The sequence below is a fragment of the Elephantulus edwardii genome, unplaced genomic scaffold (assembly GCF_000299155.1).
Source record: "Elephantulus edwardii isolate Elephantulus edwardi_28Jun2011 unplaced genomic scaffold, EleEdw1.0 scaffold00389, whole genome shotgun sequence".
Taxonomy (NCBI): Eukaryota; Metazoa; Chordata; class Mammalia; order Macroscelidea; family Macroscelididae; genus Elephantulus; species Elephantulus edwardii.
In genome coordinates this window covers 640896-655132 of record NW_006400139.1, presented here as the reverse complement: position 1 = coordinate 655132, position 14237 = coordinate 640896, and the positions used below count along the sequence as shown (strand labels likewise).

The 14237-nt window shown below is 35.7% G+C and overlaps 1 protein-coding gene and 1 pseudogene across 1 annotated transcript; both read right to left on the bottom strand.

The window, feature by feature from the left end:
• Positions 1–2486: 2486 nt before the first annotated feature.
• Positions 2487–3476, bottom strand: LOC102875658 (olfactory receptor 10AG1-like). Its single transcript, XM_006902303.1, has one exon. It carries the CDS (start codon positions 3456–3458, stop codon positions 2487–2489), a length of 972 nt encoding a protein of 323 aa, XP_006902365.1. The 5' UTR covers positions 3459–3476.
• Positions 3477–9092: 5616 nt separating this feature from the next.
• LOC102859017 lies at positions 9093–10073 on the bottom strand (annotated as a pseudogene).
• Between the last annotated feature and the right edge of the window lie 4164 nt (positions 10074–14237).

Sequence of the window (14237 nt, the reverse complement as noted above, 5' to 3'; positions counted from 1 at the left end):
AGACAGTGCGATTGGCACAGGACAGAGCAGAGTTTAGGGCTGTTGTACATAGGGTCGCTATGAGTCGCAAGCGACTCGATGGCACATAACAACAAACAACAGCAATGCTCTCCATTCCCTCCCAAGTTATGTAGTAATTTTTAATATTGTTGCTCCCTAGTGTTGTGTAATATTCTATCATTTGAATATACCACAATTTCTCATTCCGTTTGTTTCTGTTTGGATATTTGGGTTGTTTCCATATTCCTACGATAGTGAATAACACTTCTATGAACATTGGTGTATAAATCTCTAATTGTTTCTCAGTTCTAATTTTGTCCATTAATTTTCTTCATTAATCAAATAATTGTTGACACTTATGCATTCTACATTAATCAAACATTAGTTAACATTTTTCTCTGTCTTTTGTTTTAATGACTGTGTTTTTTTTCACCATTCAGGTTCACTGATATTTATTAAATAAACTTCAAGTTATTTCTTCTTAATAGTTGTATTTTTATGTGCCTTTTATATATTTTTTAATTGATGACCACAGATATTATATGGCGTCGTGACACGCACTCATACAAACAGAATCACACATCTATTTCTTTCACAAACGTAAAAATACTTTGACTGATATTTTAATATCTGCTAAATACTAAATGCTTCTTAAGGCATTTAGCATAAAAAAGAAAGGAATACATGTAAATATTTTCTTTCTTGGTTCTTATTTCCGAATGAATTTGATAATTGTGTCCTCTGATGTACTAATTGATTTTCATCATAGCAAATTCACACCACACAGAGGACATAAAAGAAAATAGAGCAGAAATCTCTTGAATTTCAATTGCCTTGAAGAAGTCAATGATGCCTTCTAAATTATTTTCTCCTGAATGGTTTTCAGGTACATTCCCATCCACACCCATTTGCTGACTTGCGCATGGAAATTTTCAAATAAAATTTTGATATTTCCTTTTTCATTATAGGGAATCCGAATGATTTGTCAGTAAAAGGTTTCCTGTTAACCAAAAATGAGTACTTCAACACACCAACAGATCTGCAGGAGAACCATATGGTGGTCAATTCCTGTGACTACAGCCTTGGAAATCTTACGGCATAGTTCCACCTTATCCTTTATGGTTGCAGTGAGTAGGAAGGAAGTGTTCAAAGGATTTGATTTAAAAGTTTATTTCACTGCTTAACAAAAAGATTATTTTTAAGAAAATCATGACATTTACAAAATTAACAATGAAAAATTATAAATACATTTTAGTTATTCTTGTATGTCAAGGCATGCTTGGAAATCATCCACAACAACTCTTCTAATCTTATTAGAGGGTGGTGGTCTTATGTTAGAGCTGTACCCCAGTGTCTCACTACAATCTTTAATTCCCTTTGCCTCTAAATTTAATTTTTCATCAAAATTTTTTATTATTACCCCAAATATATTTGTAATAGTTATTTTTCTGCAATTCTTGTTATACGTATAAGATAGGTTAAATTTCAGTCGATTTATAAACTGAAACAGTTAATATTTTGTTTTGCTATAAACCAAAGGTAGAAATCACTACAAAATGCATGTTGTTGTTGATGGCCTTTGAGTCAAGCACAGATCATTGCGACCCTGTGAACAAAAGAACTAAAGCCCCTCTACAACCATCAACATTTATCAAAATTCATAGAGTTGTACCAGAGTTGGAATGAATAGACTGAGGAAGTGATAAACTATTGAAGATCTGGAAGAGTGTTTAATTATTTCAGGTAATTGAAATACAAAACCTCACAAATTAATGACTGGACCACTTATTGACATGGTATTTTTGGACTGTGGAGGAAATATCAGAACCTCGTAAATGAAGGTAGATAGTGTGAAAAAAAGAATTGAAGTATAAAAAGGGATAAAATAATGCTACTACACAAATAAAACCTCAAGTTTCTTCCAGCTTCCCTCATATTGTTACTGCTTGCGAGGAGGGACCGATCCTTGGAGAATGACATCATCTTTGGAAGGATGGAGGGACAGCACAGGTTAAGAAGACCCTGGATGAGTTGGATTGAAACAGTGTCTAGGGATACAGGGACAGATGTGTCAGAGACAGTGAGCTTGGCTCAGGATAGGACAGAGTTGCAGGTGACTTGACAGCACATAACAACAATGTTGCACTGACTAAATCCAAAGAGGTAGAGAAAGGCAGAAAATGCATCAGAAGGATTAGAAAATATAAGGGAAAAAAATCACTTAAAAGAGTAATTCTTAATAATTCAATTATCTTTTCACTTTCAATTACCTCCTTTCTTCACATTGAGGTAAAATGGATTTTCAGTATTAGACTTTTGCAGCTCACTTAAACTGTGGCTTAATTGCAGAACAGCTATTGCTTCTAAGGAAAAAATTATTTTACAATAATATAGGAGAGTTGACACACTATTATCCGAAGTTAAGAATATAGAAGCAAAATGGATTTTTCTTTTTGTGTTTATATGAGAGGAAACATAAGCAAATTCTATAATTTCAAGTCGTTCTTTTGTGTTAATAACTTTGGGAGCAATTTCTCCAGTGCCACCATGACGTCTTTGTTCCTCAGAGTGTATATAAGAGGATTCATCATGGGCGTCAGAACGGTGTAAAACAGAGAAAGCAGCTTCCCCAGTCCTTCAGATTGGTCTGGTTTAGGCTGGAAATAAGTGATAGCAGCTGTGCCAAAGAATAAGACTATAACTGTCAGGTGAGAAGAACAGGTGGAGAAGGCTTTGGCCCTCCCCTTGGCTGATGTCAATTTCAGAATATTGAAGATAATTTTTCCGTAGGAGGTAACAATCAGCAGAAATGGCACCATGAAAAACATCACAGCAACTATATACACTAGCAACTCATTCACGTATGTGTCCCCACACGCAAGCTTGAGGATTGGAGGAATGTCGCAGAAGAAATGATGAATTGTGTGAGACCCACAGAAAGGCAGGGAGAAAATCTGACACGTTTGCCCAATTTCAAACGGAAGTCCGCTGATCCAGGAGCCAGCCAACAACTGCATACAGACCCTGTGGTTCATGACCAAAGGATAGTGCAGAGGGTTACAGATGGCCACGTAGCGGTCGTAGGCCATCACTGCCAGGAGCAAACACTCTGTGCTTCCAAAGATGAGAACAAAGCACATTTGTGTAGCGCAGGCCAGAAAAGAAATATTTCTCTTCTTGGTCCAAATGTCCCCCAGCATTCTAGGGACAGTGGTGGTTACATAACAGATTTCCAAGAAAGAAAAATTGCCGAGAAAAAAATACATGGGGTTCTGGAGTGTAGGGTCAATCCTTGTTATTAGTATTATGATGCCGTTGCCCATCAAAATAATCAGATACATGACTAAAAATATCCCAAAGAGAATCCATCGGAGTGTGGGTATATCAGAAAACCCCACGAGCACAAACCCCCTCATTATAGTAGAATTTGATTCTTCTGCCTTTAATTTGCTTTCCATCTGTGGATATGGTAAATTCAAGACGGTTAGTTCATTCACATTTTTTTAAAGAAAACACTTTTACTTCTGTTAGGGTCACTATGAGTCGCAAGTGACTCAATGGCACATAACAACAACAACAATTGGATACATATATATCTATTTCTATAGGTAGATAGATAGAGATAGAGATAGAGGTAGAGAGATAGAGATAGAGATATACACACATATATACATATATATCTATATCTATATATATACATAAACTTCTATAGCTTTTAAGTTCCACCATAATCATATTCCATTTCTAAGGAATGTCAATTGAAATTTTATCAACTAAGTGATGCTATTAAAAATCAACTGAAAAATTAAAAGCCTGGTATAATTTCCTAAAACTTGAACTGTTGAATGTTCATTAGGGTTTATTGCACAGGCAAGAGTTTTGGTTATTTTACTGAAACACAGTCCACTATCACACAATCCATCACCATCTAGTGGATTTTTATATGTTGTGATTCAGTAGAACAGAGTAGAATGGCCCACAGGATTTCCAAGGCTCTAAATCTGTATCAAATCACAATCAGACTCCTTTATCTTTCTTCTTCAGTGCAGCTGGTATGTTTTGACAATTCAGAGTGGCAGATTTAACGCAAACACTCAAAACAAATAAAAATCACTATGTCACCAGAGGGTTTTAATCCATTGAGAGCCAATAACTCTTATTTTCACTTTATGATCTATTTCTGTGTCAACATTCCTACTTCAATTTTTCTCAAATCAACATTGTTGTTGTTGTTGTTAGGTACCATCGAATTACCTGCAACTCATTGCAACCCTATGTACAACAGCCCTAAAGTCTGCTCTATCCCTTGCCAATCTTATTGTCTCAGATATGCCTATCCTTATTACCCCAGTCACTGAATCAAACCATCTCATTGAGGGTCTTCCTCTCCTATGCTGTCTCTCCACCCTCCCAAGCATGACGTCAGTCTCCAAGGATTGACCTCGCCTTGCAACATATTCAAAGTATGTCAGATGAAGCTTCAGAATCCTTGCCTCCAAGGAGCAGTCTGGCTTCACCCTCTGCAGGACGACCTTGTTTATTCTCCTAGCAGTCCATGGTATATTCAGTACTCTTTTCCAGCACCAAAACTCAAAGACATTGACTCTTCTTCTGTCATCCCTAGTCCAGCTCTCTGATGCATAGCAAGTAATTGTAAAGACCATGGGCTGTCTCAGGCACACCTTAGTCTCCAGACTGACATCGTTGCTCTTCAGTGTTTTGGAGAGGTCTCTGACAGCAAACTTTCCCAATGAAACTCATCTTTTAGTTTCATGGTTGCTGGTACCAAGAGTGTGGATATTCTTTGAAAAAAATTACTGAATTCTTCCTTCAAAATTCATTTTAATATTTCTCCTTCATATTGTGAGACTCTATTTTCTTAAACCAAACATATCTTTTGTTGCCAAGAGAATAAAGGTGTGTATAATTCTTGTTCTTTCTTCAGCTACTGTCAGCATAAACTTACCCGTATTTTCCTTATTATGTTAATTAACCTTTAATTTTAGTAGGTACTATGAACCATTCCTCGCAGCAATTTTTGCTACACTTTGACCCTTCCCATGTAAGAGTCCAAGTTTCATTGTCATCTAATTTCCTCAAAATTCACTCCATCTTCCTCTCTTGGTTGTACTTATGATTTATAGAAACATAACTTTATTAAATACTATTATAATTTACTCTGGGTCTCTATGAAAGGGCTCATGTCTATGAGATCATAGGAAAGCATAAATAAATATCTTGTCTGGTTTTATGTTAATTTATGCAAATGTAAGACAGTGGTTAAAGCTACTTGACAATTCAGAATGAGATTGTTTAACATTTACCATCCAGCACTTCATAAACAATTATTCAACCATTTTCACCTCTTCTCAACTCTCTTGGCTCCTACTTCATTTTCTAATACAATCACACACGATTTTAACTTAGTTGTTTAAGCAGAAAGGTGATTAGACAAGCATTTTATTATATGTCCTTCTTAGTATTAGTTGTGAAATTGTCAGGAATGAATTACTTTATAAAGATAATAAACATTATTGTAAAGGAATTATCTACTCATTTATGTAATATAACTAATTGGGGAAGTTAGAGAGGTATATTTTCTATTCTAAGTGGTTAATTAATTTTCAAAAATATTTTTATAATGTCATTTTTTGTTTATTATTTATATCTTCATATTAAAATTTAGAATTATCCTTGAATAGGTTTTCAAAATAATGATAGCTTACCTTGGAAGAGTGTATAAAGTTGCCTAGGTTTACATCTTTTGTTATTATAAATACTTTTAAGCTTTATTCTTTTTGTTTCCAGTGTCAAGAAGTCCCTTTAATTCTGCATTAGTCTTTACTTGCTATCAAATGCCAAACTCTCTTAAATAGTATGAAGTTGCTCCCACTCTGGGAGGAATCTCTCTTGTGTATCTATTTATTTTCTAGCAGAGTAGTACTATTTGGCAATCCATCTGGCTTGTTTTCAAATCCATCTTCTCTGGCTTTGTTCTTACTATTATATGTCTCTGAGTGGGAACTGACTCATACCTGAGCCCTCCAGCGAGTTTTCAGAAGCTGTAAATCCCAAGTACAGCAAAATAGTAAACATTGCTTCTGCAGAGCAGAGAGTGGATTCTAACCGTGTTCCTTTGAGTTGGCAACATAACGGCAATTCTTTACTGTCAGCCACAAGTTGTTGCTGAGTACTGACTTGGACCAACCCATAGCTGACCCTTCAGCAGATTTTCAGAGGCCCTAAATTGCAAGGGAGGAGATTGCTCATCCTTCTCCCTCAGAGCAGGTGGTGGTCTTGAACTTCATGCCTTCGCTACTGCAGCACGGCTTCTTGACACTAGGCCACCAGATGAATAAAAACTATTTTAAGCACAAGAAAGAGTGAGCACAGAGAATGACATATAAAGGAATCATGTTATGTGCCATCTAGTCACTTAGGACTCATAACCACCTTAGTATAACAGCTCTGAACGCAGCTCTATACTGTGCCAAATTTATTTTCTCTGACACACCTACTCCCATTACCCCAGTCATTGAGTTAATCCATCTCATTGAGGGTCTTCCTCTTTTGCACTGTCCCTCCACCCTCCTAAGCATGATGTCCCTCTCCAAAGACTGGTTCCTTCTTTCAACATGTTCAGAGTATGTCAGACGAAGCATCAGAATTCTTGACTCCAAGAATCAGTCTGATTTCAGAAACTGTTGATTCTCCTAGCCGTCTATTGCATATTCAATATTCTTCTTCAGCACCACAGTTCAAAGGCATCTGTTCTCCTTCTACTATCCTAACCATTGCTCTGCTTTCTGAATCTTTGTGATCATATATATGTCATAGAAGAGTTATATTCCTAAGTGTTTTCAATACAATTTTTCTTTCGGGAAGTAATACACTCAATTTATACTTTTATCATGAGGAGGACCCTAGTGGTAAGAAGTTGTGCAGCAATAAAAAGACATAAGATTTACCTAACTCTTCTCACTATTTCTTAGTTGTTGGAATTGATGGAAAACCTCATAAGCAGTTCCTTACGTCACTTCTGCCTTGTATGCGGACTTCCGAATTGTAAAACAGACCAGTGGTAGATGGAAATTGCTCCAGGACTTAAGAACCATAAATGACATAGTTGAACCTCTCCATCTTGTGATTCCAAACTTTTATACTATAACAGACAAAGTGCTAGTCAATAGGCCTTTTATTGTAAGAATTACCTTCCCTCTGTAACTTGATTGGTGCCACTATTAGAGCCTCTATGTGGAATATTACTGCTTTTCAATTTTTGACTCATGTACTTTTAACTTGTTAGTTAAATTTGTGTCTTCTAGGCTGCAACACTTCCATGTTACATCTTCAAGGATATGAACATGCACGGCTAAGCACAATTGATAACAGTGCATCTAAATTTCAAAATCAATCTCCATAATAGTCTATGTGTTTCCTATTGCCGAAGGGATCCTTTAGAGTAGTGAGAGAAGATCTTCACCCTGAAACCTAAAGCATCCCTTTCCAGCAGGAAGTAGCTAAGGGAATACGCCATCCCCTTTTCCTTATGAATCAGGGTGTAGTCTCTGTCAAGGAGGAGTGATAGGGAATGGCAAAGGACACACTGACAAAGGAGATTAATCAGAACTGGTTTTGACAAGCACTGTGGCAATTGGACAATTAAAACAGACTTCAAAGGGGAAAAAAAAGAAGAATGAACTGGGGAGGAGGGTAGAGAAAATAGTGCAACAATGAATGAATGAAACCCCAAATCTCTGTAAATGTCCATTAAAATTAATTTAAAAAAAGACAATGACATCATGTTTGGTAAAATAGTATGACTACGTAAAAGGGACAGATTCTCAATGACAGACATGGGCAAAGTGACTGCAACAGGTGCCTTGAACATACAGTGATTATGAGGATGGCACAGCATTTTGGGATATTGCAGTATTTTATTCTACTCTCCATAGGGTTGCTATGTGTTGGAACCAGCTGGCTTGTGTGTGATGATAACAAAAATAATAATTTCACACTATTTCAATGCACTTTGTTTCAAAGAAATAACTGCTTCTATAGTTCTACAAATTAACTGAGTTGCAAAAAAAAATCTCCAATTAATGATCAAATTTTCTTCTGTCACTGAACAGATATGGTAAGAGGTTGTTTATGCAATAAAATGAAAATTAACTGGGTTTATTTTAGATTAGGAATAAAAGACATGCTCTGTTGTCATTTTACTCGTATTTCCCACTTACTAGACAATATATCCAAGTTCCTCATACTCAGTTCCATAACAATATGTCAGAACTTTTCCCAAGACAGAGTGGTATATTTTTTGAGAGTTCATAATGCATTTATTGTTATTTACCAACATAATAAGACAAAAGTATCTCGGGTTTTTTTATGACTAGACCTGATGTCTTTGAGCTGTGGTGCTGGAGAATAGTATTGAATGTACCATGGACTGCCATGTAAACAGATTCATCCGGGAGAGGGTTAAACGAGACTGCGCCTTGGAGGCAAGGATTCTGGGGCTTCGTCTGACATACTTTAGACATGTAAGGAGAGACAGGTCCTTGGAGAGGGACATCATGCTGGGTAGGGTGGAGGGACAGCACAGGAGGGGAAGACCCTCTATGAGGTGGATTGATTCAGTGACTGGGGTAATCTGGATGGGTGTGTCAGAGGCAATGCGATTAGCACTGGATAGAGCAGGGTTTAGGGGTGTTGTACATAGGGTTGCTATGAGTCGCAAATGACTCAACGGCACATAATAACAACAACAATATCTTTGCCTACTGTTTAAATTTTTTATACAAATGTGGCTCTTATCAGGTGGGTTCGGGGTAAAGATTTGTGCAGCCAAATCAATACAGTTTAAATTGCCAGGTGCTCCTCAGGAGAAAAATGGACAACATATATCTGCTAGAAATAGAGTCACTGAAAGACTACTATTGGGTAAACAATGAAACAGTTCTGATTTAAGAGAAGTGGGTAGACTGTGAGGTTACAACACTGTTAGTTATATATAGCTTAGAATGTACAACTAAAATTGCAAGATTACCTCTTTTACATAAATATTTAAAAACATGGGTAAATTACTTCTGTTATTTCAAATCTTTGCTTCATGATAATAATTTAGGAAGTAATTTCCTTAATGCAATAGTAACATCTTTATTCCTCAGACTATATATGAAAGGATTCATCATTGGTGTCAATATCGTGTAGAAAAGAGACAGCAGCTTCTCCAGTCCCTCAGATTGATTTGACTTGGGCTGGAAATAAGTGATAGCAGCGGTTCCAAAGAATAAGATTATAACTGTCAAATGAGAAGAGCAAGTGGAGAAGGCCTTGGCCCTCCCTCTGGCGGATGATATTTTTAGAATGCTGGAGATAATTTTGCCATAGGAGGTAACAATTAGCATAAATGGAACCATGAAAAATATCACGGAAAGTATATAGACCAGCATCTCATTCACAGATGTATCTCCACATCCAAGCTTGATTATTGGACGGACGTCACAGAAGAAATGGTTAATTGTGTTAGAGTCGCAGAAGGAGAGAGAGAAAACCTGACACGTTTGCCCAATTTCAAACGGAAGTCCACTGATCCAAGAGCCAGCCACTAACCGGATACAGACCCTGTGATTCATGACCAAAGGATAGTGCAGAGGGTTACATATGGCCACGTAGCGGTCATAGGCCATCACTACCAGAAGCAAACACTCTGTGCCTCCAAAGATAAGAAAAAAACATAGTTGTGTAGCACAGGCCAGAAAGGATATATTTCTCTTCTTGGTGCAAATGTCCTTGAGCATTCTTGGGACAGTGGTGGTTGCATAGCAGATTTCCAAGAAGGAAAAATTGCCAAGGAAAAAATACATGGGGTTCTGGAGTGTAGGGTCAATTCTTATTATTAGTAATATGATGCCATTGCCCAGCAAAATAATTAGATATATGAGTAAAAATACCCCAAAGATAACCCATTGGAGGTTGAGTATATCAGAAAATCCCAGGAGAGCAAACTCCTTCATTGCAGTCCGATTTGATTCTTCTGCCTGTAATTTGCTTTCCATCTGTGGATATGGTAAATTTGAGATAGTTAATTCGTTTACATTTTAAAAGATTATTTACACTTCTGTTAAGTGAACATGTGCATAAATAAACATAGATCTCTCTTAATTAAAAAAGTATTTATACTTCTGCTAATTGAACATGTGCATAAGATAAACCTAGATCTCTCTTAAGTAAATTCTACTACAGCCATGTGTTTCTAGTAAAAGAGATTTGATATGTCGGCGTTGAAACTCATGCTATGAAAATTATTTCAATAAATATAATTATAATATAATTTCATAAATTTTATTATGTCGATATTGGAGAGACTGAGAGTTTACATTCTCAGGATAGATCTAGGATTAGTTTTCCTAACAAAAAGAGGTTATTTTCAATTGTTGCATGAATTCCCTGAATCCCAGGTTGGTATCCAACATTTCTCATGTAAAAATTGTCTTTCTAAAGTTCTAGTTAATGTAATCAAGATTACTTTACTACTTTTCCATTGCAATATATGGCTAATTTTAAAAATCAAACCTTTGTTACCAAGAGACTAAATATTTGTATTATTGTTCTATTTTTTTTATTCTCTTCCATCACTTAATATAGAATGAAAAACCATAAATCAATAACATTGTCTCTGAACACAGGTATTACATTTATGATAATATCAGTTATCCTTTAATTCGGTGAGAAATTATGATCCACTCTTCTCAATGTTTACATTTTTTGATCCTTACCCAGGTGAGATTCTGTTCCTCTACCTTCAAATTTTCCTACAATGAAATCTAACTTCCTCTTTATTCTTTCTTTCATAATAATTTTGCATTATAAAAACATAATTTTATTCAATCCAATTATTACTTACTCTTGCCCTGATTGAAGACACAGCATGTGGATGAAACCAGAGAAAAATGTCTTGCTTCACTTTATACTGAAGTCCTCCAATATGAAATAGTCCATTGAATGCTATTTAAAGTTCAAATTACCCTTGTTTAATATTTATTCTCCAAAATGGAAAAAACAATTATTCACTCGTTTTCTTGTCTCTTCAAATATATTACCTCCTATTCCATCTTCTAAGCCAATCCATTGACAATTTTTGCAAAACTTTGAATGTAAAGTTTATTAGACCAATATTATGTCATATTTCCTCATCTGTTTGGTTAAGCTTCTAAGTGACCTTAAATAAAGTCGCTCACTCACTTACTGACCTTCCATTAGGTTTATGAGGCTTTAAATTGCAACAGTATAGTTTGTCTTTCTCCCTCAAGTCACAGATAACTTCTAAACAATGATACACATAGTGTTTGGATTAGTAGTTTACCTCACTATGGACTATACCACCAGAGCTCCTTTAAATAAAATCTTTTATTAAAAATTTTATCTAGTATTGTTATAGTCATTCTATATTCATTTAATTTTATTCCACTTATAATAAGCTAGATGGTCGCATTGTATTAAGCAATTTAAAGAATTAATTTTCAACTACCATTTTTAATATACTCTACCTGTTTAACTGGTTATATTTTGATCTTAATGTTAGAGCTATCCTTAACTACTACTATAAGCTAGCATATAAAACTTACCTTTAAACACAGTATAATACAATTGTTTAGAAAAGCCTAGGTTTGTGTTTACATAGAGCTAATTTTAGAGCTATTTTTAACTACTATAAGCAAGCAATATAAAACTTACCTTTAAATACAGTATAATACAATTGTTTAGAAGAGTGTAGGTCTTGTGTTAACATAGCCTCTAAGAGTTACATCCCCACCATTTTGAGGAAGTCACCTTGATTTGGTAATAGCCCGGTGACCTAGTCCACAGGGATTTGTGCTGCTAACAAGGCTGGCACCTTTGGCAGTTTGAATTCACTAGTGGTTCCTTCTGAGAATGATGAGAGAGCTCTCCCCCTCCCCCTCCACTCCGTAACTTGCAGCCTCAGAAATCAAATGAGGGATCAGCTGAATGGATTTCTACCAGAAGACAATGAAGGATGAATGCATTTTTTATAAAATTAAATATTTTTATATAACACATAGTTCCAAACCACCCTGGGGAAATCTCTCTTGTGCATCTAATTTCTAGCAGAATGTGTCTATCAATTAGTGTGGTTAATTTTCCAAATCAGTTGCACTGAACACATCTGACCTTTTCTTCCACTCTCCTGGAATAAGACCAAATAAGCTTGCTTTTTTAGCTATAAAGACGAGTGCAAATAAACATACTACTCCATATTCTATAGTGTTACTTTAATGGAAAAATGTAATTTTTCTATCATTTCAGATCCTTGACAATTTATGTGAATTGTTCTTCTTTATCTCACCATAATTTTCCCAGATATTTCCTTAGACACTTATTCTCTGTAATGGATGCCCATATGCTATTTTATCTGATCTTTGTTTTATAGAATTAATTAACTATTTGATTGATTGATTGATTACTAAAATTAATCACAATGTCTAATCAAACTCTTATTGCCCATAGTCATTCTCTCTACCTGTTTATGATTTTTTTTTATTTCCCTTTTTCTCTTCATCTCTCTTAACCTTCCAGGATTGTTCCTATTTATGTGTTATGTGTAACCATTCTTTAACTTTTTAAACTGTTGTTATTGTTTTTGATAGGTACCATTGAGTCATCTACGAATTATAATAAACCATAAATAACAGATCTGAACTTTACCCTGTTACTCTCATTATCTCTGATATACTTAAGCTCATTATTACAAATTTTTATATTAGTGGTCTTTCAAGTGCCTCTTTAGAAGAGGACTTCTGTATTCCTAAATTGACTACTGTAAAATTAAAGCATTAGTTCTAACAAAATTAAAATAGATTTTAATAACATAAGAATGTCCACTTACACAATGTAAAAGGATTTAGCTGTTTCAAAGTGTCATGCAGGCTCAAAGAAGACATATTTTTAACAAGATCACTACGGAGTTTGTCTTTTGAAATGGCTTTTGTGGCATTATTTGAATGTGGATGACTGACCATATTGATGGATAGAACTATGTGAATAGGATACGTTGGCTTCTCCACAAAGGAATTGACTATCTACCATTCGACAAGGGGATTGGCCAGTGTCAACAATCTACAAGAGGACTGGCTTGTCTCACCGGTAAATTGAAAGGCTCTAGCTGCAGAGATGGAATCTTACCCCACCAAAAGAGGAAAGAAACATCCCTAATAGTAATATGCATGCATAAAATGGATAATGAAAGATTGAAGAGAACTTAATACTTTTGAATTGTGGTTTTAGGGGAGAAAAAATATTGAGCATTCCATAAATTGCCAAAGAACAAATAAAACTGTCTTGGAGCTGTGTAGTCAGACCACTCTTTACAAGCAAAGATTAGGAAATTTCATCTCATATACCTTTATCATATTATCTTGAGAAGTCTGCTGGGAAAGGACAACATATTTGTAAAATAGAGTCAGTAAAAGGGAAAAAGACCACCACTGAGGAGTTAGACTGGCTGATAGAATAGATTTAATCTCAACAGAGATTGTGAAGATAGTGAAGAATGAGATGATTTCATTCTGTGTACACAGGTTCTCTGTAAGTCTGAGGTGGCTCAGTGGGACCTAACAGCAACAATATTGAAGATAATTCTAAACAATGACAATTTTAGCTTAACAGGATATGCCAGAAAAATCAAGCCAAATTCAGTAGGTGACAAGGAAACAGGAGTATCATTACTGATAATACAAAGATCTTGACTAGAGCAAGTCCTGTGCTATTGACTATGACTAATAGCTCAGTATATTCTTCGCATCTTCTTTTGATACCTCCTGGATCATTTAATACTCTACATAAAGCTTCCTTAGTTGTAGCAATTCGAGGTTTGAATTTGTTCTTCAGTTCCTTGAGCTTAAGAAATGCTGAGAGATTTCATCCCTTTCGGTTTTCTGACACCAGCTCCTTGCACATTTTATTGTAATATTTCACTTTGTCATCCCGCACTGCCTTCTGAAACCTTCTGTTCATTGTAGTGAAAGGAATTAGAAGACACAGAACAGCAAGCAACAAATGCTGGCGAGGTTGTGGAGAAACTGGAACCCTGATTCACTGTTGGTGGGAATGTAAAATGGTGCAACTCCTGTGGAAAGCAGTATGGCGCTTTCTCAAAAAGTTGCAAATAGAGATACCATTTGACCCAGCAATTCCACTACTGGGAATATACCCTG

Bases quoted from the DNA above. Each gene is read 5' to 3' on its own strand.
- LOC102875658 (XM_006902303.1), bottom strand. From the start codon at position 3,458: ATGGAAAGCAAATTAAAGGCAGAAGAATCAAATTCTACTATAATGAGG.